Source organism: Vombatus ursinus, unplaced genomic scaffold, assembly GCF_900497805.2.
Source record: "Vombatus ursinus unplaced genomic scaffold, bare-nosed wombat genome assembly UNPS02015129.1, whole genome shotgun sequence".
Classification (NCBI taxonomy): domain Eukaryota; kingdom Metazoa; phylum Chordata; class Mammalia; order Diprotodontia; family Vombatidae; genus Vombatus; species Vombatus ursinus.
The window spans coordinates 1,372,390-1,397,676 of NW_020954907.1; the positions used below are offsets into that span (position 1 = coordinate 1,372,390).

The 25,287-nt window shown below is 43.3% G+C and overlaps 3 protein-coding genes across 3 annotated transcripts in view; 2 read left to right on the top strand and 1 right to left on the bottom strand.

Annotated features, from left to right (window-relative positions):
• The window catches only part of IQGAP1 (IQ motif containing GTPase activating protein 1), a 112,608-nt gene extending 93,334 nt beyond the window's left edge, over positions 1-19,274 (top strand). Inside the window, exons 31-38 of the mRNA XM_027846360.1 lie at positions 443-545; positions 901-1,036; positions 1,375-1,462; positions 3,755-3,967; positions 4,399-4,565; positions 5,182-5,304; positions 12,643-12,751; positions 16,790-19,274. Of these exons, the coding sequence (XP_027702161.1) occupies positions 443-545; positions 901-1,036; positions 1,375-1,462; positions 3,755-3,967; positions 4,399-4,565; positions 5,182-5,304; positions 12,643-12,751; positions 16,790-16,903 (1,053 nt within the window). The 3' untranslated portion in view covers positions 16,904-19,274. The remainder of the gene's footprint in view (positions 1-442; positions 546-900; positions 1,037-1,374; positions 1,463-3,754; positions 3,968-4,398; positions 4,566-5,181; positions 5,305-12,642; positions 12,752-16,789) is intronic.
• A 2,535-nt stretch (positions 19,275-21,809) lies between these two features.
• On the bottom strand, positions 21,810-22,504 carry LOC114031290 (proline-rich protein HaeIII subfamily 1-like). Its single transcript, XM_027846342.1, has 2 exons — positions 22,333-22,504; positions 21,810-22,294 (listed from the first exon to the last, which is right to left on the bottom strand). The coding sequence occupies exons 1-2, from the start codon at positions 22,502-22,504 to the stop codon at positions 21,810-21,812; spliced, it is 657 nt and encodes a 218-aa protein (XP_027702143.1).
• The window catches only part of CRTC3 (CREB regulated transcription coactivator 3), an 80,562-nt gene continuing 77,777 nt past the window's right edge, over positions 22,503-25,287 (top strand). Inside the window, exon 1 of the mRNA XM_027846323.1 lies at positions 22,503-22,634. Within this exon, the coding sequence (XP_027702124.1) occupies positions 22,503-22,634 (132 nt within the window). The remainder of the gene's footprint in view (positions 22,635-25,287) is intronic.

Genomic DNA, 25,287 nt, shown 5'->3' on the forward strand with positions numbered 1-25,287 from the left:
CAGGTGGAAGGGCACCATGCTGCAACTGATAAGTTTTGTTTGGACTGCTCATTAGGTACATTGATGCCTTTATTCCTTAAAATCTAGAGCGATTTTTGAACATTCGCTTTGTGCTGGCCTTTTCTGTCCCTTATATCACATGAGAAGATAATACAAACACTTGAAATTCCCCATTGTTGCCAGTGAGGTTATCAGAAAGTTATCATAGCTTCTCCCACACGCTCCGTAATCTGTTAAACTAGACCAGACAGAAGCAAATGGAAAACTGAAGCTTTTTTAAAAATACGTTCTTCTTTGGGATGGTCTTTTCTGTTGCATCATAGAGCTCACTGAAGGCAGGAATCATACCCTCTTGCTCTTCTTTATAAAGTATAGTGCTTGGAAGTGTGGGCCATTACAGAGCGGGTTACCCACAAGCTTTTGACAATAATGTTTTCTTCAGTTGCTTTTAGATCATCAGGATGCCATTGCTCCTGAACATAATGATCCCATCCATGAGTTACTGGATGATCTTGGGGAAGTGCCTACTATTGAGTCCCTCATTGGTGAGTCTTTGTCTTCTGTCCCAGAAAAAATCTCAGGACAAGCTAAAGGGAGCAGAGGAAAGTATTATAATCTTAAAGTGCATTTCAGCTCTTGGGGGTGGTTCAGAATTCCAAGTCAGGTATATTGATTGAGTCATTGAGATGGAATAGAAATCATCCTTGTTATGAATTCCTTGGTGCCTTTCATTGGAATGGCACAGATGTTTCTTTTTGTTACTAGTGGTGATTGTTCTTGGCCCACCAGAGGGCTTTTTTGTATTCTATAGACAGGAAAAAAATATTTTCTCTTGAATCTTCCCTTATATACCTTTCTTTACTAGTGTCATTCTATTTAATTATTTCCCTGCAACTCTAGGGGAAGGGTCTGGCAATTTAAATGACCCAAATAAGGAGATGCTGGCTAAGACAGAAGTCTCTCTCACACTGACAAACAAGTTTGATGTGCCAGGAGATGAAAATTCAGAAATGGATGCTCGGACTATCTTGCTCAAGTGCGTATTGAATTTTGTAATTAGTAGGAGTGATAGAGCTAAGCTAATCTCATGGTCTTAGTGAATGAGGAAGTTTGGCTTGTGCCTCATACTTGGGCTTTGACTTGCCTTGATCCTGCCCATCCTGAGTGTTGCATTTAGCAGGACTTTGTTCTCATTAAATGACTGAAATGAAATTAATTTCCTGGAAATCCTCTGTCCCACACAGTTCCATTTTCTTGAAAGCTGCATAAATAGCTGTGAGGGTCCTTGAAGGCCTGGCATCAGCAGCCTTTGAATTGCTGTCACACAGGTCAATTTAAGAACATCTTTAAAACATTTTTTTTCTTTTCCTTCAGTACAAAGCATTTAATTGTGGATGTCATCCGGTTCCAGCCAGGAGAGACGCTAACTGAGATCCTTGAAACACCTGCCACCAGTGAACAGGTACAACTGAGAATGTTGGCTTCATTCTAAGCTTTTTTCATGAAACTCGGCTCACAAAGAGCTTAGGTAGTGACAAGGAGGATGAGTGTGCTGTCTTTGTGAGGAGGGGATGAAAACCAGTGAGAGGATGATCAGAGGTGAAGACACCCAGCCGCTCACTGGTGTGACATGTGGGAAGGGAGGGGTAAAATATTTAAAATGTGCCCATAGGAAAAGAAGTCCATTTTTGGAAGCCATAGAGAGGTAAACTTTATTGTGAGTATAGAATATGTGTGTGCACCTGGAGTTACAAAGTGCTGTGTGAATGTAAAGTTATAAGGTTTTTGTAAAAACCTGGGGTTAGCTGACTTTATTTGATTTGATACAGGACTGGTCAGTTAGCCATCTGTGGATTCTGGTCACTGTGCACATGTAAAAGAGGGTCAAGCATGGCTTGTGACCCCAAGGGACTCATGATTCAGATGGATTTAGTCAAATTACAGATCAGAACAGACCATCAGGGGCCATGAGAGTTAGATAAAAGAGTTTGAATTTGATGTGCTAGCAAAAAGGTTTATGAGAAGATGAATAAGATGATGAAAGCAGTATTTAAGAAAGATTAATCTGGTAGCCATATGGAGATTGAATTGTAGAGAGAAGAGACCATAGGAAGAAACTGGCCAAGAAACTGTTTTAATGGTTTAGGCATGAAATAAGAATCAGGGCTAGAGTGGCCGTAATATGAATGATGAGGAATATATTACTAGGTCCTGACAGTGTGATGTAGTCAAAGGCGCACTGGACTGGGGAGGCTAGAGACCCAGGAGGTGGCACTGCCATTTTCCTTCACTAGCTTTGTGACTTTGGTCAAGGTTCTCAACCCTTGTGGGCCTCATTTTTCTTATCTGCAAGATAGGAAGGTTGGATCAGATGATTTCCTACAGTTTCTTCTAATCCTAGTGAATTAGTCTGGAATTGGTCTTGGAATATGTGCATCAAGGGAGCAGATTGTAATTAAAGATGACTGTCAAGGTTTTTTAACATAGGTAACTAGGTAAGTAGCATTTCTATAAGCAGAATGGTGAAGTTGGGAAGATAAGACAGTTCTGTGTTATATATGAAATGATGATGGGATATTAAAAGTAACTGTTCTGTAACTGGCTCAAATTCTGGGACTGGGGCTTAGCTAAGAGGTCTGGTCCACAGATGTCGATTTGGGAGTCAGTATTTTAGAGGTGATAACTTGAGCTCAAAGAGTAGGTGAACTCATTGTTGGGGGCTGGGGAGGTGGATAGAAACATTCTTTCTGTCAGAATATGTAGGTATAGGTATATATATATGGACATTATAATAGCTAACATGTACATAGTGCTTCAGAGTTTTCAAAGTGCTTTTACAAATATTGTCTCATTTTATTCTTGCAGGAAGTAGGTGCTATTATTATCCCTATTTTAGAGATGAGGAAACTGAGGCAGAAGTTAAGTGACATGCCTAGGATCCCATAGCTAATAGCTGTCTGAGGCCCTGTTTGAACTTAGATCTTGAACGTAAATCTAGTGCCCTATAAGCTGCACCACCTAGCTGCCTTGTAAGAATAGGAAGAGGAACTAGAAACCTTATCAGAAGAGAGATTTTAAAAGTAGGAAGAGAATCGGGGAAATGGACTATCAGGAAAGCCAAGGGAAGAGAATGTTTCAGGGGGGATAATTTGCAGGGGTTAATAATGCTGAGAAATAGAAGTGAAGGAGAGCTGAGTAAAGGCGTAGATTTTAGCTCGAAGGAGGTTATGGTTACGTAGGAGGAAAGAAGTTGGAGTCGAATGGTGGAGGCAGAAAGCATACTACCTTTGAATTTTAAAGGGGAATAGTTGGCTGAGAAGTTAAGGGAGGAAGTCTGTGTTTAGCTGTTATAAAATGGAATGAGCGTGGACGGTATCTAGGAGAAATCATAGGTATTGGCAATTTTGCACCATGTCATGGAGTTAGGGAGATGTGTCGCTGGCCATTTCTAGTCCCATGATTCTGTTGGTGTGTCAGAGACAGGGTCCAGGAAGGGACTTATATGGGGGAGAGGCAGTACAGTGGAGGAGAAAGAACCTGACTTTGAATCCCATGCCTTTCTCTGATTATTGCTTTAAGCAAGGGCCCTTAATCTCTCTTTGCCTCCCCTGTGAATTGGAGTCAAAAAAGACTTGTTTCCATTCTTTGTTCTGCTACCGTGGTGTGATACATAGAAGATGCTGGATGTAATGCACTCTCTCGATTTTTAATATTAGCATGGACCTGTCTGGAATTTTTCTCTCGACTTCTTTAGGAAGCAGAACATCAAAGAGCCATGCAGAAGCGAGCCATCCGTGATGCCAAAACTCCTGACAAGATGAAAAAAGCCAAATCTGTCAAGGAGGACAGTAACCTGAGCCTCCAAGAGAAGAAGGACAAGATCCAGTCAGGTTTAAAGAAGCTGGTAGAGCTTGGGACGGTGAACCCAAAGAACAAATACCAGGAACTAATCAATGATATTGCCAAGGTAGTGCACCAGGGAAACCACAGTGTTCTGCCTTTCTTTGGCAGCTTGCATTTCAGGCCCCTTCACAGAGGTAGGTAGGAGCTATGGAGTCAGCAGCCTGCCTTCAGATGGTGAGAGGACTATGGTGTTCTCTCGGATGGAAAAATTCCCACCCCAGCCCTTTATGTGAAACAATGCACTTTTGCCTACTCCCAGGGGCAAGGCTGAAAAATTCTTTATCAGCTTAACATACTTGCAAGGCGTGCATGCAAAATAAGATCACTGAAATCAGAATTTTTTATTTCTCAATAGAATGTTACTTGTTTGGCCATTTTCAAAGTAAAGGATAAATGTTCAGTTGCAGAATTTGGTGAGGAAGAATCAAGAAAAGCTTTGGATGTACTGTTTGTTTTTCCTCTGTCCAGTCAGTCTAGATCTTCTGTTTTCCGTAGGACATCCGAAATCAGCGGAGGTATCGACAGAGGAGAAAAGCAGAGCTGGTCAAACTGCAGCAGACTTATAATGCTCTGAACTCCAAGGCCTCATTTTATGGCGAGCAAGTGGACTATTATAAGAGCTACATCAAAACCTGCTTGGATAACTTGGCCAGCAAGGGCAAGTAAGTATTTCTCAAAAATCTGACCTGGGGCTAGAAAAGAGGTGGGAGAAGGAAGGGAAAGGTAAGTGAGGGAGGATTGTGCTCATTGATATCCCTACCTGAAGTGCTTGGCTGGCTGGTTGCTTTTTTCCTTTTTGTGTTCCCATCAGTCTCTAGGTATTCTTGGGTCAGTTGGTTAGAGCATTGTGATAAGGTGGTCAAGCAGGGCCTGCATTACAGATTAATATATTAGATAACTTTCTTTTTAATATGATTTCAAGGGTTCTGGGAAAGGCTTCCTTAACTCCCAGACATCTTACCTTTTACTGAAAATGAAAAATATACTGAAAATTGGAGAATTTGAGATGGAAGTGATCTGAGAGAATATCCCTTTGGGCCGACGTTCATTTGACAGAGAACAATTGAAAGCCAGAAAGGGATAAATGTCATGGCCATATTATACCGTTACCGATTAATTTTTTTGGATTGAGGTAATTTGGGTTTTTAAGAGTCCTTAGTCATGATACAGATATTTTTGAGAAAGTCACCCATGACCTCCTATTCCTGGACCATTTGCTGAGATTAAGCATGGGATATGTAACTGTTGACATCAGATGCTCCTGTTCCGTTTCCACAGGGTGTCTAAGAAACCAAGAGAGATGAAAGGAAAGAAAAGTAAAAAGATTTCCCTGAAATACACAGCTGTACGACTACATGAGAAGGGAGTCCTTCTGGAAATTGAGGACCTTCAAGTGAATCAGTGAGTATCTGATTGACTGTCTAACTGTATTTACAAAAAGCTGATCTGTGTACAGAAGTTTCTTTGTGTCATGCTGGCTTTACGTCTCACATAGGTGATCGTCTGAATGTCATTTTAAACTGCCTGTCTTATCACAAGATATCTTATCAAGAAATCCCATGCCCAAAGCATACCTTCCTAGGGGCACAAATGGACCTAAGATGCCTTCCTTTGATTCAGTATGTGTCCATCATTCGATAAACCATACCTCGTTACGCTGCTTGTGCCAGAACTGTTTCAAGATTTATGGAGAGTTCCCTTTTTGACTGTCCCCTAACTCTGAGCGGCAATCTTGTGTTGTTTCCATGGGAGTCATCAGTTTCTCTTTTCCAAGCATGGCATTCCGTCCTGGAGTTCTTACTGGATCTGGACAGAGAAATTAAAGAACTAGATGAACCAGAGGTGGGACAGTAGGGACACTCGTATTCCCCTACCTTAGACTAAGAACCTGTAGCTTATTTCACATATTTTTTCCTTGGCAAGAGTTTATCTAGCCTCCATCTTTAGGGTTGTGGCTCTTTTGTCTGTGCCGCCTCTCTCTTACCTGGGCTTTCTCATCGTCATCTGCAGTAATATGCATTTACTGAACACCTCTTGTGTACTTAGGCTCTGTACTGGTTTCCCCTAGGACTTCTCCTGACCCATTAAAGAAGGAGTAAGTAGCCTATGACAGATAACGACAGCAAATTAACGATCACCCCAGAGTTTAGTGGTTAGCAGAATACTTCCTCCTGCAGTGTCAGACCCTCTACAAATGGGAACTGTCCTGTCCCAGACAAAAACAGGGAGGGTCCTGGGACCTGCAGAAAGGTGTGAATGCTTCTCAGAAGTACAGAAGTCTTAGTTGATTTTAAGGCCTCAATGCTGTGCCCTCCATCCACCCTGAGCTCGCTAGCTAGTTTTGGGGCACTGACAACTCGGTCTCTCAGTTGCAGCCCACTAGTATCCTGTGAGTGAGCTAACGTCATCTCTTTACCATTCTTAGAGAATCGTGGGCAGCTTGGAGGGACTGACTTCCCTGGGACACATTTCATCAGGAATTTGGTAAAATTAACAAATAACATCATTATAGTGAGAAAGTGGGAGCTATGGGGTGTGACCTACATATTCTCCTTAGAGCTATCCTCTGCTGTCATCTCTGTACTCTGTCCTTGCCTCCCCGCTCAAAGTGCCGTGGTTAGCCATGTGGCTGTTTTTTCAGGGCATATCAATGCAACCAGGGAATAACAATCCTTTGTCCTAAAAATGTAGGATTCAGGTAGCACAGCCTACTGTACTTAAGCTACTCAAGTCCTACCAATGACCAATCTACCTTCAGACTTTGTTGTTGTTCACTCATTTTTCAGTTGTGTCTAACTCTTCATGATCCCATTTGGTCTTTTTGTGGCAAAGATACTGCAGTGGTTTGCCATTTTCTTCTCCAGTTCATTTTACAGATGAGGAAACTGAGGCAAACAGGGTGAATTGACTTGCCCAGGGTCACATAGCTAGTAAGTGTCTGAGGCTAGATTTGAACTCGGGAAGATGAGTGTTCCTGACTTCAGGCCTGGTGCTCTATCCACTGCATCACCTAGCTGCCCACCCTCAAACTGAGTAATAGCAAATTGAGATTTTGGCGCTCTCTGGAAGAAATACTTTTTACTGTTTGGCCTTTATTGAATGCTGAGCTTGTCCTCAGCCTCAAGGATGTGATAGAAGTATAAGATGCTCTTTCTTTTTTTTTTCTTTTTGCATGATTTATTTATTTTTATTGATTTATCAATAATCACTTCCATATGCTTTTGAGTTTAAAGTTTTTCTCCCCCTTCCTCCCCACCACCCTCCCCAAGATGGCACACAATCTGATATAGGCTACACATTTACATTCCTGTTGAACATATTTTCACATTAGTGATGTTGTAAGTAAAAATTAAAACCAATAGGAGGAACCATCAGAAAAGAAACAAAACTCAACAGAAGAGAAAAAAATAGCAGTTCAACTTCCATAGTTCTTTCTTTGGATGTGGATAGCATTTTCTATAAGATGCTCTTTCTACCAATCAATAGACTATATTCTAATTGGGAAGAGAGAGCACATATACATGAATTAATTAATGAACAAGAGGTTGTAGGTTGTATACATATACATATAAATATAGATAGGTTTATAGACACATATACATGTATATGTGTATACATATGGAGATATGTATGTATATATGTATATACATACATGATATATGCATGCACATACATGTATATGTGTCCTGAAATGTTAGGTGATATAGTACAGACTGGGAGTCTAAGAAAGTGCTCAATGTGCATTACGGATAATAAATGCGAGAAGAATTAAAGAAGGCATATATGTATATACATATATGTGTGTGTGTGTGTGTGTGTGCATATATATATATATATATGTATGTATATAAGTTGTAAGTCAGATAAAGGAGTTTAGACTTGTGGCTGAGAGCAGGGGAACTGTTGTAGATTCTTAAGGGCAATAACCTTCTGAAATGATGTGAAGATGTTCAGGTATCACCAAGAAGTAACTGGGAATTGTGTGTCAGATTTATACAATACTGTGATATCTTGGAAGATAGAGTCAGAGATACAACACCAAATTTTGTATTGATGTAAGGAAGGAAAAGAGAAATGAAATCTCTAATGTTTGTATCTCTGTAGTCTTCTCCCAGGATATGTTGGTAGTAATTATTTTGGGGGCAAGGAGGAAAGGGAACAAAAATTTATTAGGCACCTACAAATATTGCCTCATTTGTTCCTCATAATAACCCTGGGTTGTAGGTGCTATTATTATCTCCATTTTACATTGTGGCAACTGAAGTAGATAGAAGTTAAGTGACTTGCCCAAGGTCACATAGCTTCTAACTGTTGGAGACTGGATTTGAACTCCAGGCCTAGCACTCTTATCTACTGGATCACCTACCTGCCTGTTTGAAGGACATACAGCTTATGGGCCTGGTTTGTATGTTTTTTGGACAAATCTTTTCCTTAGTCACAAAGGAGGATGTTTAACTTTCAGGTCTTCTTGTCCCAGGACCTGTGTTAAGCAGTTTCCTTTCTTTTTCTCTAGGATCTGGGCTGTGGCCATTTTCCCTCACTTACCCTGGCCTATGGGCAGTGTTCATTGCTGCATTCATTTAATTTTTACCTGCCTTGAGTTCTTTACAGTGCTTTGTGAAAAGGTTCCTGAAGGGCCACTCCAGATGGCATGTGATGAAAGTTGTCTTTTATGATCATGATTCTGGCTAAACTCCCTTCAAGGAGGTGTTTGAAGGGGAGGCAGCCTTAGGCACCTCACAGATTTCTGTGGTTATTTAGAGCCATGTAGAACAAGCTTTAGTTCTGTGAACTTTAAAGATGTGGGCCAACCACACTGAAAAACTGATTTTCTGATTGTCTTTTTTTTTTTTAAAGTTGGGGTCTTTGATTTCATCAGCATAGGGAACTTTCTGGTGACGAAATTTGTTCCCCATCTTACAGTGATAGTGGGCTGACTAAGAATTTAGAGGTCACGTCATCTGTGTAGAGTAGTGTAGGGAAAGCATACTGGAGGTGTGACTTCTGCCTGGGTCACACACCACACTACCTGCTGGACCGATATTGGTTATTCTTCTGTTAGGACCACATCCCTTGAGCTGTGATTTTTAAAAATAACTCCATTGGTGAAATAAATAGGGTAGGAATTGTTACTTGGATTTAGTCTCTAGGAGGGAGGACTAACTTGTACTGGCTTACACACAGACACACAATCACACAGACACACACTCTCTCTCTCTCTCTCTCTCTCTCTCTCTCTCTCTCTCTCTCTCTCTCTCTCTCTCTCTCTCTCTCTCTCTCTCTCTCTCTCTCTCTCTCTCTCTCCCTCTCTCCCCCTCCCTCTCTCCCTCTCTCCCTCTCTCCCTCTCCCCCTCCTTCTCTCTCCCCCTCTCCCCCCCTCTCTCCCTTATAATCTTCTCTCACCATAGGGTTTTCTCTTCAAAGTCCAAGTAGGGGTAGATCACCCATTTAGTGACATTTGATGCATTTTGCTTTCAAAGAAAAGCTATCCTATGACATTTTTTCCTTGAGTATGCAAAGATCAAATGTCACACCCCACCCAACTGGTTCTGTTAGCTAAATTCTGATTTCTATGCTATTTAGGAAACTGTAGGCTGACCTCTTACAAGACTGGCATTAGAGGGCACCAGGGTAAATGGTGGGGCACACACATGAAAGCTTAGTTTTCTGAAAATCAGGCAGGTAAGAAGGAATACCTGTTTGTGACACCTGATATTTTCATGACCAAAGAAAGATAATTACAAGGAAGCAATTCATTTCTTATAAGGATTTTTTCTCCTTCTACTGATTCTCTTCTCACACACATATTTTATAAGTTCCCCTAACTATGATTAGAATAATTAGAGTAAGAATAGATAATAGGAACACCTTCAATACATTCCAGATAATCTGTTTTGGATTGTATAAACTAGTTTTGGATTGGATACACAGTCTTACTGTGGTAGCTGTCCTTGTTTATAAATTTGTAATAACAATAATAATTCATATTGTGCTTGAAGTCTGCAAAATGATTTACATACATTAATGCTCATTTGAGAGCCAGAGATGGAATTTGAACCTCGATCTTCCTGACTACCAAGTGTAGGACCCTAGGATCTGTTGCAGCCCTCTGGGAATGAGTTATTCTGAATAGATAACTTTCCCAAGTAATCAAGAATTTACTATTTTTGATTATCGGAGCTTAATATGTTTGAAGTAAAAGTCTTTCCCAAATCTATGACACACTTCTGTGCCTTAATCAAAGGCTGCTGAATGTAATTTGACCACTTATTGATGATTTAGGTGTACAGATAATATTGACTATTTTGCTGTGCTGTAGTGCTGTAGTGGGAGTCCTTTTCTCCATCCTTGTCTCCTTCCTCTTCTTCCTCCTCTTCTTCTCCATACACACACACACACACACACACACACACACACACACACACACACATCCCATAATATGGTTTTATAATAAATAACTCTAAGACTTTTGTGGTGTCTTTAATTCAGTGTTTATTAAGCACCTGTCATCTATAAGACACTAGGGATACCAAGGTAAAAATGGTAATAGTCTCAGCACTTGAGGAGTTTACATGGTAGGAGGGGAGTAGCATGGATATAACATGTACACAGATGTACCCCGGGGGAGAAGAGAGATAGGGGAGGATGACAGCAAGGGAGAGATCCAGCCAACATAACTTTAAGAAGATTTCAGGAGAGAGAAAACACTTCTTTCTTGGGGGTGTGGGAGGGGTGGTCAAGAAAATCTTAGTGGAAGAAGTAACTCCTAAACCAAGCCTTGAAGGAAGAAAAGGATTCTGAAAGGTGGAGATGAAGAGGGTGTGGATAATGGACGCGGAGATGGCCTACACAAATGTATAGAGGCAGAAGATGTCGTATTGGGACAGCTCATAATCTTATCTGCCTGGAGTTGAGTTCATGAAGGGGAATAAGGTGGAAAAAAGGTAGATTAAAGCCAGATGGTGGTGGGTTTTTGATGCGAGTTTATAATTTATCCTAGAAGCAGTAGGGTATCACGGAATATTTTTGAGAAGATGAATGACGTGGTTTGACCACCCATGCTTTTAAGACAACTACTTTGGCAGTTGAATGTAGGATTAATGTGGGCAAAGGATCTCCTGAGGAGAAACTAGAGACAAGGAATTGAGGGCCTAAACCTATATGGTAGCCTTGTAAGTGGAGAGGAGACAGATGCAAAAGATGTGGTAGAGATGGAACCAAGCAAAGTTGGCACTGATTGGATATGGGGAGAGTTGGGCATGGTAAAGAGGAACTGGATTGAGGATGATCCAAAATTATGAACTAGAGGGACCACAAGGATAGTGGTACTTTCGACAGATAGAGGGAAATTTGATGTATAGGTGGGTTTAGAGGAGAAAGTGATGACTGCCATCTTGCATATGGTGAGTTTGAAGTAGCAGCCATGAATATAGTAGGCATTTGGAAATGTGGAGACAGTTCAGGAGACAAATATGGGCTAATATATATAGATTTACTGCATGTCTATTAAGTATAGTCATCAGTGATGATTGAACCGATGATGAGATCTATCAAGGGAGAGAGTAGAGGGAGAATAGAGCAGTGTTTGTCTATCAGTCCCCATCAGAATGTCATCCTTTTTTCAGTATTTTTAGCACATGGTAAATTCTAGTTGACTCTGTGTATGTGTATATATGTTTACATGTATGTGTATGTGTACACATATGTGTGTGTGTGTGTGTGTATAAATATTATTTCTGGCTCATCTCTTGTTGCCAGTGTGCCTACCTCAGCAGTCACTCCCTTTTCCTTCTGATTGACTATCTACAATATATTGCAGGCTTGGGAACTAGATATCTAGGATTGTTAGAATTGTGTATCAAGGGCTGAGTAAGGACCTAGGGGGCCAGTGACCTATTTAGGATAATGGACTTATAGTTGGAAAGGAGTTGAGGTATGAGCTTGAATGCATCGACTGTCATGGCATCTGTTTGGATCCAAGGGTCTGGATATTCTCTTTGGTTCTCAGCTATGTCACAAAAAGGAGAGGTTGTTGAGTACTTGATTTCCAGATAAAGTGTCCTGGCACTACACAAAACTCTGTTCTATGTAGGACCTGTCTGTGATCATCTCCGTTGTGATGTAATATCAGCCTTCCTCTTTTTCTGCAGTATTTCGTGGTATGGTAGTTGGCTTGTGGTCATGAAACCGAGACATTTTGTCTTTTAAGAATTTACCTAGTATGATATTCAAAGACTGTGTTCACTCCTTTGTGCTCAGGCCTTATGCTTCTGACTAGCCAAATCTTTCTCTTGGCTCCCCTTTTTTCCCCCCCTTAAATTCCCCCTCCCCTCCCCAGTGTTAATCCACTCCCTATCTTCTACTAATTCCAACTCAACTTTTTTATTGCTACCCTTCTTCCTTACTGCTGCATGGTGGATAGATACTGCTTTACTCGACAGTCTAAAGACTTCCTTTGATACTGTTATGGCAGGGTCTTTGCTTCTGCTTGAGTAAAGCAGGGATGCTAGATTGGGGACAGCATCCCTTCTCTTTAAGTTTCAAAGCATATATTTACAGTTTCATTGGCTGAAAATAAGGTGAGAGCTGAAATAAACAATTCACTATATTTTTGCCTTCCTGCTCCTGGACTCTAACCAATTTCCTCATTTCACAGCCTTTCCCCTCCTTCCCTCATGTCCCTCTTTTACAAGACATGCAAGCTGTGGTCTATTGGTAATTTATTGGTTTTTTAAACAGGTTCAAAAATGTGATTTTTGAAATCAGCCCAACGGAGGAAGTTGGAGACTTTGAAGTGAAAGCCAAATTTATGGGGGTTCAGATGGAGACTTTCATGTTACATTATCAGGTGAGTGGTTTTTTTTTTTTTTCCACAGAGGGCCCTACATGGAGAAGTTCACTTAAATAGTAACAGTAGTTCACATCGACAGAGGGCTTTTTATGGCTACAAAGCACTTTCGTGTAGAGTATTTCTTTTAATTGTCAGAACAACTCTAAGAATTCCTATAAATACTATTATTTAGTTTTACAGACAAGGAAAATGAGGCACAGAGGTTACATGACATAATGAACATCTCATGACTTGTAAGTGGCAGAGCTAGGGCTCAAACTCAGGTCTTTAGAGGGTCTTTGGAGTGAGTAGTCTGTGCTTTGAGAGTAGATTAGAGCCCTAAAAAGAAAGGAACTAAACCAATAATAGCTACTTAGCATTCACTTGGTGCTTTACTGTTTGCAAAGAGCTTTATTTGGTCTCATTTGAGTCCTGCCCTGCTAAGGTAGCTGCTGCTGTTGTCCCCATTTTACAGAGGAGGAAACTGAGGCTGAGATGACATGCTTAGGGTCACTCAGCCTTTTGATAGCCGAGATACAATCTGAACAAGGCAGGTTCTTCCGAGCCCCAGTGTAGGGTGCTGCTTACTTAGCCACTCCAGGAATGGGGCTACTGTGGGCTGGCCCCGTGGATTTTCCTGGGTGCTGCCTGAGGCCAAACTTACTTTGATAAGACACAGGCTTTCGAGAAGCAGGAGGGCAGACAATTTGGGTTCTCATCCTGGCTCTGACCCTTCACCTCTTGGTCTGCAGTTTCCTTTTTGTAACGGACCTCGAAGGTCCCTCTCAGTCTAAGTCTTGGAGCCTACGGGATTCTGTCAGTCAGCAAGCATTTGTGAGCACTGGGGTAAGCAAAGGGAGGCAAAATCAGCCCTTGACTACAAGGAGCTTACATTCTTATGTACGAGACAGTATGGAAATAACTGGGCATCTATTTTTCCCTTACATTTCTAAGAGAGAAGTGTAGACTATGAATCTGTGATTTCTTTATTACGGATAATAGAGTAATAATTGATATTGTATATAATATTTTAAAGTTTACAAAATACTTTATGCATGTTTTCTCATTTTGTCCTTGAGACGGTTCTGTGAGAGACGTATTATTAAGTTTCAAAGTCCTCATTTTACAGATGAGGAAATTAAGGCTAAGAGGTTAAGTGATTTTTCCAAGGTCACATCTAATAGATATCAGAGGATATTACTGTGTCTGTATCTGCCTGACCCACTCTTCCTCCCCCTTCCCCCCAGGTTCTTCCTGACTCTCCCAGACCAGCTCCTGGTCAAGTATACAGTGCTGCCTTTTCCCTAATGTAGGTCCATTAGGAACTCTTGCTGCCTTTTCCTTCACAGTTCTTAGGCATTTTCTACATATTCTCCATGGCTTAGCCACTAGTGGTCCTTAGGCCTTTCTCTTGTCCATCTGCTGTCTCTTGTTATCTTACCTGACTGGGCTGACTGTTTCAGCACTTGTACACATCCTCAGCAGTGTCTTTTACCCTACTTCTCACACACAAATTATTTTGGGTAATGTATTTTACCATATAGTTTTCCACTGTCTTACATTAGTGGTAATTTTTGTTCTTCCTAGTTGGGCGTGACTGGGCAAGGACATCATATGCAAGGATTGGTAGAAAGGGGGAGTGTTTAGGTCACTGATAATGAGTGTCTCTCCTTACCAGTTAAGTACTTTCCCTTAAAATGTCTTCTGGGAAGGAGTATAAACTGATGTAAAAATATAGGAATATCTTGATATTCATGGGAAGGAAACTGATGGAGTATGTTTCTAGATTTTAAAGCATATTTTGTTGTACATATAAATGAAAAATACAAAAATACACTTGGTATATTTATCCTGTGTATGGGAAGGGGCTTTGATGTAAATGATTGGTCCTTTAATTGTGGTCCTGAACAGCAGTTTGTACATCTGCTCTAAATGCATCAGTGGCGATCTCTGTATAAAAACCCTCCAGTGTCTAATAGGAGTAACTCATTATCCCTAACATCTTTTTTTTTTTAACTAGATTTTCATGTAAGGGAGAGTCAGTGACTAAAGTTTTCTTTTTTTCCCCCTAGCCATTTACTTTTGATGCAGATCCTCACTATTTTTTCTGAATTGATTGTACTCATAACTTATGTGGTAGAAACTTGTCACTGTCTTTGTTTATGTTTCTGAAACATATTTGCCAGGAGATTTGAACTGGCAAATATATTTCAAGCCTCCCTTTTACAACTATTTAAAACACACTGGATGCAATTTTGTAAGAGGTTCCCATGTAAAATGTGAACCTCTGAAGGAGAATCAAAGGATTTTCCTAAGATTTAGAGCATTAAGACATCTCAAAGATGAATGCTTTCATCTGAAAAATGAGGAAAATGAAATGCTTTGCCCAGGATCATGCAGGAAAGAAGCCTTTTTTTGGAGCAGGAATTTGAACCTAGGTGCCACTTTTACTCCACATTCATTGTTCTTACCATGCCTCATCTAATTTTATTGGGCAAGAGAGTTGGGAACTAAAATGCTCATAGATTTTTGAATAGTGCATCTCCGCATCCTGTTTTGTCAGATACACATAGACAAGTCTGTCTCTCTGCCATTGTCAAGAATCATTAAAATGTGGTCATACTAACTGTTAAGATGATGTATGAATTGATCTTGCAGGAGGCCTTTTTATTCTAGCCCTGGGAATCCTGCCTTTTTGTTTTTGTTTTTTATCCTCTCAGGTTCTAAGATTGGCAGCCCAGATCTTACAAATTCATTCTTACCATAAAACACACAATATGAAATATCAAACAATTGGGGTCAGGGGCCTGGTGGATCTTGTTGAGGCCTCATTGTTGGTCCTATTCTTTCTGTTCCCTATTGAATGTTATGTTTTCCATCTCAGATTGTAATTCTAATTTTATCCAGATTTTTTACAGTAGGCACCATGGTTCAGTGGAAAGAACATTTGACTTTGGATTCTAGTCCCACCATTCTTACTAACTAGTGGGCCTCAGTTTCCTCATCTTTAAAATGAGCAGATTGATCAGTCTTTTACAGGTTAAAATGTTCTGTTATTGAGATACTGCAGAACTACTAGTCTCTAGCCTATCACATAAAATCCTTCAGCCTCTTTCTATGATATAATTTCACTAAAGTGGGAGAAATATGGTACTGTCTAATGGGGGAAAAGATAGATAAATGTAACAATTAAATATTCCTTTTGAAGAAAACTTATTCAAATCTGACCTCAGACCAGGGATGGGGAATCTTCAGCCTCAAGGCCACATGTGGCCCTCTAGGTCCTCAAGGTGAGGCCCTTTGACTGAATCCAAACTTCATAGAGCAAATCCCCTTAAAAGGATTTGTTCTGTAAAACTTGGACTCAGTCAAAACACCTCACTCAAGGACCTAGAAGGCCACAGGTTCCCCACCCTTGCCTCGGACACTGAACCCTTACTGGCTATGTGACCCTGGGCAAGTCACTTAACCCTAGTTGTGCCAAAAAAAAAAAAAAAGAAAGAAAGAAAACTTATTTGACATGTGATGATATGAAAAACATAAGACATGAATTAACCAGAAAAATGCATTCACCAAAATACTCTATTTCATAAGTAGTCTGGTTATCAGTGTTTATTATACAATCTGATACGGAATTTATTTCTGTTTGAGATGTATGCTGACCAGATTTCATATTTCCTGTTCACTTTCAACATAGTGGCTTTTACCTGAGCAGGCTGCAGCATAAACTAACAATGACTAATATGTCAGAATTTATATAAGGGTTATTATTATCATCCAAGAATTGTATGAGTCAGTTACCTTGTGAAAAATAGCAGATACATTGCATGATTGCTATACTGTTAGGCATGAAATGTTTAAAAAAAGAAAACAAACCCAGAGGTCACCACCTCCAGAGGCTCCCCTGTGGACAAGAATTATCCAGAATGCGATGGAATCATAGATCCACTGTGCACATGCCCTCTTTAAGATCTGTGTTTGTGCTGAATCCCTATACTACCCTCCTTTCCAATTCCAAAGATTTTCTCAATAGTCTTTATTTTCTTCTTTGAGCAGGATCTGTTACAGCTGCAATACGAAGGGGTTGCTGTCATGAAACTATTTGATAGAGCGAAAGTCAATGTCAACCTCCTGATTTTCCTGCTCAACAAGAAATTCTACGGGAAATAATCGTTGGTCGGCCACATCTGCCGAGGGCAAGAAGACCACGGGGGAAGGAGCACCGTGTAATGACCTTGTAATGTGCTTCACCCGTTGGAGCCAGAGACACTCCCAATGCCAAACTGCATCTCCTCCCATTTGGGGAACTTCTGTCATTCCCTTGTCACAGTGAATTAATAACTCAGGCTTCCGCTGACCTTTTGGATTACTTCATTTTCTTCTCTGTCATTTGACACCCAAGGAAAAAGTGGAAACTCAATCCACTAAAAACCTTTTCCCATAGGCTGTTACAGGCTCAGTGGTTACTTGGATATATCTTGAGCTTTGGGATCTTCCTTTAATTAGAAATGTGAATGGTCGGGTTCTTGTTAATTACGTAGATGGACAATATTGGCACCAGTTAGAAAAAAAATTTATAACTCTTTATGGACATGTACACATGTAGCCTTCCCACGTCTGAATGTATAAGCAGAGACCAGTTAATGGTTCAGATTGAAGCTAAATTGGGTCTTTTGTTCTCCAAGTAAGACATAATGCTGTGGGAAATGTGTTCTCATCTGATCTTTGCCATCTTGGTTCCCTGTGTGCAGTAGCCAGTGGAGATGCTATTCTGCCCAGGGAGAAGAACTTCGAAGTGGACCATGTATGTATGTCCATCCTTATGGGAGGGTTCAGGTGACGAAGAATTGATGTACTCAAGAGTGGGCCAGGCTCCCTGCTAGGTTACCTGCCGCCCTCCAGGGACACCGGGGTGGGCCAATTTAGGAAGGCATCCCACCTCATCCCTTAATGGGTGGTTTTAGATCTAACATTATCTAGATTGATTATTTTGGTTTGTTGCTTTAAGGTGCCTTATTAACATAGATTAATCTGTCTCAGTTCTTAAGGGATTTCTTTATGGTTGCTCGCCTGCAGATAAAAATATATTTTGTGTTTTTTTATTAATAAAATAAGGGGAATAGGGTATTTTAAAGATTTATATAATGCTTCAGAAGCCTTTAGAGTGCTATAAGAAAAGGAATTTTTTAATAATAAAATAAAACTAGCTTATCTGTATATCTGAACTCTTAGAAATTTCTTATAGCCACAACACTATAAGGACTCAACTGCAGAGTTGCAGAGGGACAGCCCTGCCTTACTGTAAATTGAACCAAAACAAAAATATATTTGATCAGCACATACTATATTCTAAGTCCTGATTCTTGTACCAGTTTCTCCTTTGTCTGTTTTTTTGCTGATTCCGTTAGTATCTTTAACTACGAACCCTGCTTTTAAGAGGCTTTTAGTCCTAAGAAATTAGGCCTTGACAAAAAGCATGGATGGATAAGACATCTATTTGGGAATAATACATGTCATATACTTTTAAAGAAAAACAAGCAAACATCCTGTCTTTAGGAATACTTACTAAAATCATGCCATTTTCTCCTATGGTTTTGGTTCAGTATTCCTTAAGGTATAAAACTATCTCTAGCCCAATTTAAACAACATTTTTAAGCACACATAAACCATTTATATCAGCATTTTGAAGTGGACTGATGTGTTTTTCCAGTGAAGCACATTAAGAAATAGCCATTGGTAACTAGCTGTGTGTTCTTGTTGCAGTTGTAAATACCAGAGAATTATTTTTTAGTGTGGACTCTCTACTCGGTCAGTTACACAGGATTGATGACGTGTATGTTACTCAGTGCTTTATATTCCAAGACATCTGAGAGGTGATTTAGGCAGGAAAAATTTAACCATATAACTAGAGAAGGAATGAAGTGTAATAACTCATGGGAATTCTCCACTGCCATGACTTTAGGGACTGTCCTGAATTAATTTTTTTTTCTGTAAATGCATTTTTCTTGGAAAACAAAGTAAACTAAAGATTGCAGTAATAGTTTCAAAAACTGGGACCAAAGATCCAGTCTTTTTAAGAAAAGGATACTACTCTCCTTTGGGCCCCACCCTCAACCAGGCATTGCAGTGATGACCAAAGTCTACAAGGGGCTATATAATAGGGACATTTTGCTTTTTTGTAAAAATTACCTGTTCGCTGAATATAATCTCTAATGCAAGACATTAAGCATGAACCCTTTAGAGTTAAAGAATTTTCATGGAGATAATATTTGAAGCAATTTTTTTAATACATTGGAGAAAACTGATATATTTTCAGGTCTGGACATTGGAACTTTGTAACTTTTATTACTGTTTTATTTATTAGTTATAGGATCCTTCCAGCTGCTTTCTCCCTCTTAGGCCACCCCTCCTTACCAGCCATCATGACATTTGTTGCCAATTTATTTACTCCCAGGAATTTGGGCTGCTTGTTTCATTTATTGGCACAAAAAAATTGTCTTTTGTATCTCTCAACGAAATAAAAGGTCATTTGTTCATGTTGTTTCTCTCTGTTGCAGTTTAATCAGTTCCTGATCACTACTACTCTGCCTACTTTGTAAGAGTGGATTACACAATCTTTGTTAAAATGAGAATGAGTAACTGAAAAAATGCAACAACTCCCACTTCCTGTAGTATTGAGAAGCAGATTGAAGCAAAAAAAGAGCTCCTAGAAATCTGCCTCAAAACTACTTCAAAATATATTTATAATATTATATACAAAATATCTGTTGAATTGGACTCAGTTTTTTCCCTTATAACAGAGTCTGATTCATCTTAACTGCTGAATGCTGAAAGGTTTAAGTTGTACAAGCAGCTATTACGGGAGGGACAGTGGCACAGTACTGTGGATTGTGCCAAATGTGGGAGTAAGTCTGGTGTTTGTTCTCACTAGTGACAGAGAAATGATTAGTGGCCTGTTCTTAGGGGAAAGGTAGGTAGATGACAGCAGAGGATGATGAAAAGTGGTCGGCTTCAGTGACACCCTATTGAGGAGCCTGGACCAGTCATTCTGCAGTGATTTTTTGTGTACACCTGGGATGAGAGCGTAATAAAACTAGCAAAAGATAATAGACTATCTGAAGTAGAGCTAAATTTAAAAGTCAGTTTGTGCTGTTGTGGGAGGGACATCTTACACCCTTCAAAAACGTTGGAACATTTTGGACATAACATTTTTCTAGTAAACAGTTTAGGAGTGCCTTAACCTTTGTTTTTACAAGGAAGATACTGTCCCTTTCTGAACTCTGTCCATATTTGTCAATTATATTAGAATTTTGGACCAAAAATTTGCAGTTGAGAAACTGGTAATAACTCCTTTTGGTAACTGCTAACTTGTGCTCTCTAGTGAGCATTCCAGGAATCTATGAGACTCAAAGGGAGGTCTGAAATGTTGACATGGGGGCAGCTAGGTGGCAGAGTGGATAGAGCACCGGCCTTGGAGTCATGAGGACCTAAGTTCAAATGTAGCCTCAGACACTTGACACTTAGTAGCTGTGTAACCCTAGGCAAGTCACTTAACCCCATTGCCTAGCCCTCCCCCCCCCAAAAAAATGTTGACATGGAAAACTGAATTATTAGGGAAAGGACAGGGTAGAGAGTAATGGTGGAGAGAGTGGATACCAAAACAGCCAACTTCAAGACCAAGAAGTCTATAAGCAACAATATGATGTAGTCACTAAAAACTTGCTTATTTAGAATCATATTCATGTAGTGTTTGAACTGGCCCAGACTAGTGTTGTGTATATCCTCCTGGGCTGAAATGGAAAGGAAAAACAGTTGAAGACTGAGGAGCTGAGATATTGGTCAAAGAACAGAGATAATGTGGGACTAACCCAAGAGAGAGAGAAAGCCACCTGTGCAGGGTGAAGTGGCCCTCGTGGGGTAAGAAAGAAGGGGATAATGACTTATGCAGTTTTTCCAGTTTGTTCACAACAGGATACAGTAGTTGGTGAGGTTTGTTTAGACTAAGATCACATCTCATGAGATAATTATAAAGTGCTTAGCGGCAGTGCCTGGCTTATAGAAAGCACTACATGAAGGTGAGCTGTTCTTGAAATTATTACTACATCTGGTCACCACATGAAGAACAGTCAGGACATTGGGCATGTTGGACATTGGGGATCTTGGCTCTGTGTTGCTGCCTTTCAGGTTAGGACTGCTGGGGCCTCAGAAGCTAGACTTACATTCTTAATCAGAAAGGACCTTGGGGATATGACACTTGGCATTCATCAAGTTCTTCAAAGTTTGCAAAGTGGTTTGCATACATTATTTCATTATCTGATATATGATAATCCTCACTTAAAAGGGAACAGGCCCAGGGAGGTTTTGACTTGCCCCGGTTTCCTGTCCAGGTCTTCATACGTACATACATACACGGAAACTGAGGCCCTTGGGAGATGTAATCTTTTCTGGGCTATTCTCTAATGTAAATTATAGGCTTGCATATGTATGAGTGAATATATATAATTCGGAGGGACCTGTGATTTCATTGGCTTAAGGTTCTCCCTGGGAGGAAACTTCCAAAGCAGATCACCTGCTGCCCCAGGGCACAGAGAAGTTGGGACTTTGTTCACAGCCAGGAGTGACTAGGCTAGGGCGAGATCTTTGCAGTGTGGGCACTCTCTGCAGTAGGTGTGTGGGTGGTGGTTGTTAAGTCGTGCCGATACTTCGTGACTGCATCGGGGGTTTTCTTGGCAGAGATACCGGAGTGGTTGGCCCTTCCCTTCTCCAGCTTATGTTACGGAGGAGGAAACTGAGGCAAGTAGGGTTAAGTGACCTATCCAGGGTCAGCCAGCTAGGAAGTGCCTGAAGCCGGATTTGAACTCTGTAAGTCTTCCTGGCTCCAAGCCCTGCACTCTGTCCATTGCCCCGCTGCCCACGTGGTGGGCACAGGCTTTCCTTTCCTGCGGGCCGTGCGCAGCCCTGGGGCTACAGTCAAAAGGCAGCCCCTGCCCTCAAGGAGCTCCCAGTCTAAAGGGGACGCCCACACGCCTACAAGTATGGACAAACGAGCTGGAGCCAGGAGAAACGAAGGCCAGCTCTAAGTGACGAAGCTCTCAGCCCGCACCCCGGGGTGCCCCGCGGCCGCCCAGGCGGGGCGGGGCGAAGCGGGCAGGGCCCGCCCGGAAACGCGGCTACAACGCAGCCTCCCCGCTGGGGGCCCCAGCCAGGCGGGCCTGGCGGCTTCAGAGAGGCCGCGCGCCGGGGGCGGGGCCTCGGGGGGGCGGGGCCCCGGGCTCCCTCGCTCGCTCCCTGGAGGCTGGACCGGCCGGGGTGCCTCAGAGGCCGCGCGCCGGGGGCGGAGCTGGGGGCGGAGCCGGGGGCTGCAAGGCCGCGGGATGCGGGGCGGGGTCCTCGGTTCCCTCTCTCGCTCGCTCGCTCCCCGGCCGGCCTGGCCCGGCGGCTTCAGAGAGGCGGCGCTCCGGGGGCGGAGCCTGGGGGGTGCGGGGCGGGCCCCCGGGCGGGGCGGGGCCCTGGGCTCCCTGGCTCGCTCCCTCCCTCCCGCAGTCTCTCCCTCCTCCCTCCCTCCCTCCCTCCCTCGCTGGCTGGCTGGCTGGCCGGGCGGGCGGCTGTGGGGTCGGTCTGGGAGCGCTGCCTCGGCGGCTCCTCCTGCGCCGCCGGAGTCGGGCGCGCGGACCGAACGGAGCGAGGCCGGGGGCCAGGCCAGCGGGGCCGAGGCCGGGCCGGGCGGCCGCGGCTAGGCCCGCGCCCTCCGCCTCCGCCGCGGGCCGCCATGGCTGCGTCCCCCGGCTCGGGCAGCGCGAACCCGCGCAAGTTCAGCGAGAAGATCGCGCTGCACACGCAGCGTCAGGCCGAGGAGACGCGGGCCTTCGAGCAGCTCATGACGGACCTCACGCTGTCCCGGGTGAGGCGCCGCCGGGGCCGGGCGGGGGCTGAGGCCGGGCGGGGCGGGGCGGGGCCGGGCCGGGCCGGGGCTGGCTGCGGGGCCTCGGGTCAAGGCTGCGGCCGCGGCCGGGCGGGGCCGGGCCGTGACAGGTCGCGGGGCCGGGCCGCGCCGCCCTCCTCTCTCTTCCCCCATCCCCCCCACCCCCGGCATCCCGGGCCCGGGAACGGTCCCCGCCCGGCGTCGTGGCCCCGGGCCAGAGGGCTGAGGCCCAGCGCCCCGGGCGGGGAGCCTGCGCGTGCCCGCCGCCGCGGCCTCGGGCTCCCTGCCACCTGTGCGTGGGACCCTCCCGGGCCTCAGTTTCCCCTTCTGTCAAGGGGTGGGGGGCTGGACCAGAGGGCCTCCGAGGCTCCTTCCAGTCCGCGGTCCGTGCGCTAGGAAACCCCCGCTTGAGCTGCCTGTGCCCGGGGCTGCCAGGCGCGTGTTAAGCGCCTGCTGTGTGCCGAGCGTCCGGGACACCGGGAGACATCCTGCCCTCGAGGAGAGCCCCGTCGTGTGGGCGCTAGGGCGAGAGGGAGTGGGACAGGCTTCCTGTAGAGGGGCCGGGAGGAGGCCCGCAGCTGGGACGACGAGGGGGGAGCGCCCCACGCGTGGGGGCCGCGGGCAGGGGACGGCCCGTGGAGTGGCTCCTGCCCGGCAGGGCCGGGAGGCCGCCTGGCTCGTCCGGCTGGGGGCGGGGGGCGGGCTTGCGAGGCATTGCATAACTACGGGGATAAGGCAGGCTCCGGTGGTCCCAGTGAAACCCGGGATTTCTTGGTTTCCTTTCAGGGAGGATAGACAGTGACTAGCCCACGGTTACACAGCCTGGCTGTGTCAGAGGCAGGAGTAGCCCTCAAGGTCATGGTGCCCCTAAGGGAGTCATAGATGGTCAGTGCCCAGAATGGCCAAGAACAGGGGCCAGGACGGCCAGGGAGGACCTCATATGAGTCCCACATGAGTGCCACTTGAAGGAGGAATAGGATTTAGATAGGTAAGGGAGAGAAAGCCCAAAGAGCTGAATGAAGAAAGGCCCAAAGCCAGGAATAAGTGTGGTGTGTTTGTGGACCTTCCCTGCTCCGAGCTGTTCTTGTTAGGTAGTGGGAGCGGATAATTTGGATAGCCAAGGTGGGGCTAGATGGTAGAGAATTTTGAATGCAGGGATTCGAAGTTTGGGCTCTTCCTGTAGGTAATAGCCATTGGAAGTGTTTGTGGCAAAAGGTGATAAGATTTAAAAAAAAAAAAAAACAACACACGTTTTAGGAAAATGAGAATAGATCATTTCTGTAGCACTCTATGGTAAAACATAATCCCCTGAGATTGTTGTTATTGTTCCGTCATGTCCATCTCTTTGTGACCTCAGCTTGGGGTTTTCTTTGCAAAGATACTGGAATGGTTTGGCAAGGAAACCAAGGCAGACAGGGTTAAGTGACTTGCCCAGGTTAACACAGCTAGTAAGTGTCTAAGGCCAGATTTGAACTCAGGTCTTCCTGGCTCTAGGCCCAGGGCTCTGTGCATGGTACCACATAGTTTCTCTAACCCTGTAAGGAGAGTAGTGCAGATATTTATCTCCATGACACTCAGGAAGCTAACATGTAGTAGAAGTAGGACTTGAACTCAGGCCTTCTGACTAAAAGTTTAGTGCTCAGTCCGCCATACCACACTGCCTTCTCACAGCTTATCAGTCTAGCTAAGAAATAGAGATCTCTTTGAAGCATGGAGAGCTTGAAGGTGGTAAAGTCTGTTAGGAAGCTGTTTAACAAATATTAACTGATTATCTGTTATGTGTAGGGCGCTGTGTTATTAGACCCTGTTGTGGGTGATGTAAAGATGAATTAGACGTGGTGCCTGCTTTTTAGGAACTTACACTGATGTAGGCGAGACAGGTACAGAACTGTAGTAAGAAGTTGTCAGATCCCATGTTGTTAAGTTGTTTTCAGTCACTCCGATTCTTTGTGCCCCCATTTGGGGTTTTCTTGGTGGAGATACTGGAGTGGTTTACCATTTCCTTCTCCAGTTCATTTTCCAGATGAGGAAACTGAAGCAAATAGGGTCAAGTGACTTGCTAAGGGTCACACAGCTAGGAAGTGTTTAAGGCTTACTCAAGAACTCTTCAAGAAGAGGAGTCTCCAGGCCCAGCACTCTATCCACTGTGCCACCTAGCTATGTGTGTCAGGTCTTATAAGATCGTACAAAACTCCTTGGGCATTCAGAGGATGGAAGGAGCACTTTCAGTTTGGGTTATCAGGGAAAGTTTGCTAGAGGACTGATTTTTCATTTTTTTCTTTGCACCTCTAGAACATTTTTTGCATTTGCATTGTCTAGAACAATGGCTGACATATAATATAGTAGGTACTTAATAAATGTCTGTTGAAAAGAACAACAGCTAAACAGTGTGTCATAGTGGAAATAGCAGTGATTGGGAGTCAGGAAATGTGTTCCAGTTCAATTTTATTTTATTTTATTTTATTTTTCGCTTTGTGGTGAGGCAATGGGATTAAGTGACTTGCCCAGGGTCACACAGCTAGTATGTGTCAAGTATCTGAGGTCAAATTTGAACTCAGGTCCTCCTGACTCCAAGGCCAGAGCTCTATCCACTGAGTCACCTAGCTGCCCCTCAATTTTATTTTTGTGTAAT